Source organism: Narcine bancroftii, chromosome 3 (genome assembly GCF_036971445.1).
Source record: "Narcine bancroftii isolate sNarBan1 chromosome 3, sNarBan1.hap1, whole genome shotgun sequence".
In the NCBI taxonomy this organism is placed as follows: Eukaryota; Metazoa; Chordata; class Chondrichthyes; order Torpediniformes; family Narcinidae; genus Narcine; species Narcine bancroftii.
Genome location: NC_091471.1, coordinates 230976280 through 230982279, shown reverse-complemented (window position 1 = coordinate 230982279; position 6000 = coordinate 230976280). Strand labels below are relative to the sequence as shown.

At 55.0% G+C, this 6000-nt stretch overlaps 2 protein-coding genes across 2 annotated transcripts in view; both read left to right on the top strand.

Moving 5' to 3' along the window:
• LOC138756767 (glycine-rich extracellular protein 1-like) overlaps positions 1 to 6000 on the top strand; it is a 97838-nt gene that overhangs the window by 3622 nt on the left and 88216 nt on the right. The window contains exon 4 of the mRNA XM_069923152.1: positions 403 to 584. Coding sequence (XP_069779253.1) covers positions 403 to 584 — 182 coding nt within the window. The remainder of the gene's footprint in view (positions 1 to 402; positions 585 to 6000) is intronic.
• LOC138758228 (zinc finger protein 358-like) overlaps positions 537 to 6000 on the top strand; it is a 34519-nt gene continuing 29055 nt past the window's right edge. The window contains exon 1 of the mRNA XM_069926861.1: positions 537 to 627. The gene's annotated coding sequence lies outside the window, so the exon portion shown is untranslated. The remainder of the gene's footprint in view (positions 628 to 6000) is intronic.

Here is a 6000-nt window from a genome sequence, read left to right as displayed (position 1 = left end):
TTGCCCCCTCCCCTTCTGCCCCCTCCCCTTCTGCCCCCCTCCCCTTCTGCCCCCTCCCCTTCTGCCCCCCTCCCCTTCTGCCCCCTCTCCCTTCTGCCCCTCCCCTTCTGCCCCCTCCCTTCTGTCCCCTCCCTTCTGCCCCCTCCCTTCTTCCCCTCCCCCTGCCCTCTCCCCTTCTCCTTCTACCCCCTCCCTTTTTTCCCCACCCCTGCCCCCTCCCTTCTCCCCCTCCCCTTCTCCCCCCCTCACCCCTTCCCCTCCCCCCCTCCCCTTCTCCCCTTCCCCCTTCTCCCCTTTCGCCCTCCCCTATCCCATCCCCTCTCACATCTCTCCTCCCCTCTATCCTTCCCTCTCTTTCTGTCCTCGTCATCATCCCAATCTCCCTCGGTTCTCTTCCCCAAGGATCCCCACCTGCGCACGCTGTCGACGTTGGCCGGGCCATGGCCGTGATGGCGGACGCTCTGGCCCAGAATCCCTCGCGGCGGTGGGAAAGCGGACTGCAGAGCCAGCATTTCCTTTGTGCAGCGGAGATGGAGATCGGCGGCCATTGAAGGCTCGGGGCCGGACGGAGGGTTCTGGTCGTGGTAGGGACGGGCCGGGCAGCGGGATTGATGCATTTACACCAAGGTCGGCGCATTAAACTGGGATTGGTGCATTTAAACCGGGGGTCGGTGCATTTACAGTGGGGTCGATGTGTTTACATTGGCCCCGGTGCATTTACAATGGAATCGGTGCATTTACAGTGGGGTCGATGTGTTTACATTGGGCCCGGTGCATTTACAATGGAAATAGGATCTGTGTAGTTCAATGAACTTTGTTATCGGCAAGTGTACGGTCATGCACTCTGGTAGAAAGATTAATTGGGCAAACTATATTCTAATTGGGGAGAAAATTGAAAATCCCCAGATGCAAAAGGACCTGGGAGAGAGAGTCTGAAGGTAAGCTCGCTGGGGAGTCGGTGTGGTGAAGAAGGCAAATGCAATCTTGGCATTCATTTCAAGAGGAATAGAATACAAGAACAGGATGTGATGTGGAGGGTTTATACGGGGCCTGTGGAGCCTCACCTGGAGAACGGGGAACAGTTTTGGGCTCCTCATGGAAGAAAGGATGTGCTAGGGTTGGAGAGGGGTTCAGAGGAGATTCACAAGGATGATTCCGGGAATGTAAGGGTTATCATAGGTGGAGCGTTTGACAGCTCTCACCCTGTACTCGTTGGAATTGAGAGGGATGAGGGCAGAGAATCTCATTGAAACATTTTGAACATTGAAAGGCGTGGACAGAGTAGATGTAGAAAGGTTTTTTTCCGCTCAGTGGGTGAGTCCAGGACAAGAGGGCACAACCTCAGGACTGGAGCGTGTCCACTTAGAACAGAGGAATTACTTCAGCCGGTGAATTTGTGGGCACAGGTGGTTCTGGAGGTGGGGTCATTGGGGGTATTTAAGGCAGAGATTGACATGTTCTTAATTATCTGTGGATCTATCCCAACCACTCACACTGGTCCCACCTGCCCATATCCCTCTAAACTTGTCCAATCATTGGAATGTCCCACCCAGACTGGTCCCATCTGCTCCTATCCCTCTAAACCCATCCCATCCATGGATCTGTCCCACCCACACTGGTCCTACCTGCCCCTCTCCCTCTAAAACATCCCATCCACTGATCTGTCCCACCCACACTGGTCCCACCTGCCCCTACTCCTCTAAACCCATCCTATCCATGGATCAGTCCAAATGTTCATCAAAACGTTGCTGTAGGTCCTTCCCCTTCCCCTACCCTTTTCTCTGACCGCCTGTCCCCACCCACCACCCCTCTATATAAAATAATGGTAAATTTCCTCTCCCTCCCTCCCTCGCCATAAACCTGTGATCTGAGCGGCAGACGTTCTGCTATCTTCCACCTGATCCGTTCTGCTCCTGGCACTCCATGCCTCCACAGATGAACCCGGTCCCACCCTTCAAGTAAACCATGCGGGGAGTGTAGGTTGCCACACAGCATGGGTTCGTGTGTTCAGCTGAAAAATAAACTCGTTTATTAAATTGAGAACCTCAGCAGATTCATAGTCAATTTGCACCGTAATGGTGGTAAATTCCAGAGGAATGCAGCCGGTCTCGCAGCGTCCAACGGAGGGCAAGATATTATTTCCAACGCTTTGGGCCTGGGCCCTTCCTCAAGGTAGAAGGCGTCTGAGTTACTGGGGAGAGAAAGGGGGAGGATGGGCGGGGGAGGACCCCAGATTAACAAAGGGAGTTAGGATGGGAGGGGGAGAATGGGGGAAGGGGAGTCCAGACCAACAAAGGGGGTTGATTGGAGGTGATAAGAGGAGAGAAAAGTGAGAATTGATTTTAGCTCTGTGAGAGGGAGAGGGGAGGGGGATGGGGGGGATAAGAGAGAGAGGTTGGGAAAGGAGGCATGGGGGAAGAAGATGGGGAGGGTTTAACAGATACCGGAGAAGTTGATGTAAACGGCATCTGGTTGGAAGGTGCCCAGGCGGAAGACGAGTTGTTGTTCCACCAGGGCGGCCTAGTTGACGTAGCGGTTAGCGCCACGCCTTTTTAGCACCAACAACCGGGACCGGGCTTCGAATCCCACATTGTCTGTAAGGAGTTTGAAGGTTCTCCCCATGTCTACGTGAGTTTCTTTTAGGACCTTCGGTTTCCTCCCACTCTTCAAAAACGTACCGGGGTGTAGTTTGGGCAGCACGAACTTGAAGGGCCAAGTAGGCCTGTTACAGTGCTGGATGTCCAATTTTTAAAAAAGAATTGTGGGTGGTCTCTGTCTGGCAGCGATGTCGTCAAGGGAATGGGGCAGGGAATTGAAAAGGGTGGCCACTGGGAGATCCATGCTGTTGCAGCGGACAGAGCTGGGATGCTCGGTGAGGCGATCTCCCAGTCTGCGCCCGGTCTCTCCAACGTAGAGGGGACCACGGCGGGAGCTCTGGATGCAGTCTACGACCCCTGCAGATTCACATTGGAGGTGCAGCTTCACTTAGAAGGACTGTTTGGGGCCCTGAATGGTGGTCCAGGTGGAACTTAGCCAGTCTTGCAGCATCCAACGGAGGGAGAGATACATTACTGACGATTTGGACCTGAGGCCTTCCTCAAGGTTGAAGAAAAAAGCAGGGGGGCATCTGGATTACAGCGTGGGGAGAGAAAGGACAAACTACGAGGCTGAGTCCAGGGTTCACGATTGGTTACTTCAGAGTGTGGATGAACAGAGGGAGGACATTGGGGTCCAGATCCCTACATCCCTCAAGGTCGCTGCGCAGGTTGATAGGATGGTTAAGAAGGCCTTTGGGACACTGGGATTTATTAGTCGGGGGATTTAGTTCAGGAGTCAAGAGGTCACATTGCCACTCTACAAATCTCTGGTGAGCCCCCAATTGGAGAATTGTGTTCAGTTCTGGTCACCTCATTACAGAAAGGATGTGGAAGCTAAGGAGAGGGGGCAGAGGAGATTCACCGGAATGCTGCCTGGATTGGGAAACAAGTCTATGCTCAAGGTTGCAGAGCTGCGACTTTTCTCTTTGGGGCATAGAAGGATGAGAGGAGACTTGATAGAGGTCGACAAGATTCTGAGAGGCATCGATAGAGTGACAGTCAGCGCTTGTTTCCCAGGGCGGGATCAGCAAACACCAGAAGACGTGTGTACAAAGTGGAGGGAGGGAAGTTTAGGGGAAACGCCAGGGGTACGTATGTTACACAAAGAGTTGTGGGGACCTGGAATGCCTTGTCGGGGATGGTAGTAGAGGCTGGAACATTGTGGGAATTTAAGAGACTCTTCAACAGAAACACAGATGATAGAAAAACAGAGGGTTAGGAGTAGAGAGGGTTTAGGTTTGTTTCAGGAATGAATATTATGGACTGAAGGGCCTCTACTGTGGTGTTCTGTGTTCAAAAGGAGGAGATGGGAGGGGGAGGAATCCAGACCAACAAAAGGTGTTAAGTGGATATGATAAGAGGAAAGGTGAGAATTGATTATGGCTCCTTGAAATGAGACAGAGAAAAAGTGCAGAGAGAGGCATCTGGGGGAAGGAGACGGGGGAGGGAAAGAGATCTGGGGAAAGGAGATGAGGAGGGAAAGAGAGCTGGGGGAAGGGGACGAGGGGAGGGACAGAGGGGGGGAAATAGCTGGGGAAGGTGACGGGGAGAGAAAGTTGGGGGTAAGAGCTGGGGGGAGGAGACGAGGGGAGGGAAAGAACTGCTGGAAGTAGACAAGGAGAGGGAAAGAGCTGGGGAAGGAGACGAGGGGGAGGGACAAAGAGTTGGGGGAAGGAGATGAAGGGAGGGAAAGAGACGGGGAGGAAAAGAAGGGGCAAGAGCTGGGGAAGGAGACGGGGAGTAAAAGAGGGGGAAAGAACTGTTGGAGAAAACAAGGGGAGGGAAAGAGCTGGGAAAGGAGACGGGGAGGGAACGTGGGGAAAGAGAGCTGGAGAAAGGAGATGGGGAGAGGGAAAGAGGGGGAAGAGAGTTGGGGCAAGGAGAAGAGAGGGGAAAGAGCTGGGGGAAGGAGATGAGAGAGGAGGAGACGAGGGGGAGGGACAGAGATGGGGGACGGAGACGGGGAGGGAAAGAACTGGGGAAAGGAGAAGAGGGAGGGAGAATGCTGGGGAAGGAAATGAGGGGAGGGAAAGAGAGCTGAGGGAAGGAGACGGGAGAGGAAAAGTGCGTGGAAGGAGACGGGGAGGGAAAGAGCTGCAGGAAGGAGGCGAAGGGAGGCAAAGGGGAAAGAGCTGGGGAAGGAGACAGGGGGAGGGAAAGAGTGAGGAAGACTGCTTGGGGAAGTCGACGAGGGAGGTGGAAAGAGCTGGGGTATGGAGACGAGGGGTAGGGACAAAGAGATGGGGGAAGGAGATGAGGGGAGGGAAAGAGCTGGAGGAAGGAGACGAGGGAAGGGAAAGAGATCTGGGGAAAGGAGATGAGGAGGGAAAGAGAGCTGGGGGAAGGGGACGAGGGGAGGGACAGAGGGGGGGAAATAGCTGGGGAAGGTGATGGGGAGAGAAAGTTGGGGGTAAGAGCTGGGGGGAGGAGACGAGGGGAGGGAAAGAACTGCTGGAAGTAGACAAGGAGAGGGAAAGAGCTGGGGAAGGAGACGAGGGGGAGGGACAAAGAGTTGGGGGAAGGAGATGAAGGGAGGGAAAGAGACGGGGAGGAAAAGAAGGGGCAAGAGCTGGGGAAGGAGACGGGGAGTAAAAGAGGGGGAAAGAGCTGTTGGAGAAAACAAGGGGGGGGAAAGAGCTGGGGAAGGAGTCGGGGAGGGAACGTGGGGAAAGAGAGCTGGAGAAAGGAGATGGGGAGAGGGAAAGAGGGGGAAGAGAGTTGGGGCAAGGAGAAGAGAGGGGAAAGAGCTGGGGGAAGGAGATGAGAGAGGAGGAGACGAGGGGGAGGGACAGAGATGGGGGAAGGAGACGGGGAGGGAAAGAGGGGGGGTAAGAGAGCTGGGAGAAGGAGAAAAGGGGAGGGAATGAGGGGGGGAAAGAGCTGGAGGAAGAAGACGGGTGAGGAAAAGAACTGGGGAAAGGAGAAGAGGGAGGGAGAATGCTGGGGAAGGAAATGAGGGGAGGGAAAGAGAGCTGAGGGAAGGAGACCAGGGGGAGGGAAAAAGCTGGGCGAAGGAGGGGAGAGGAAAAGTGCGTGGATGGAGACGGGGAGGGAAAGAGCTGCAGGAAGGAGGCGAAGGGAGGCAAAGGGGGAAAGAGCTGGGGAAGGAGACGGGGGGAGGGAAAGAGTAAGGAAGACTGCTTGGGGAAGTCGACGAGGGAGGTGGAAAGAGCTGGGGTATGGAGACGAGGGGTAGGGACAAAGAGATGGGGGAAGGAGATGAGGGGAGGGAAAGAGCTGGAGGAAGGAGACGAGGGGAGGGAAAAAGCTGGGCGAAGGAGACGGGAGAGGAAAAGTGCGTGGAAGGAGACAGGGAGGGAAAGAGCTGCAGGAAGGAGGCGAGGGGAGGGAAAGGGGGAAAGAGTTGGGGAAGGAGACGAGGGGAAGGAGACGAGGGGAAGGA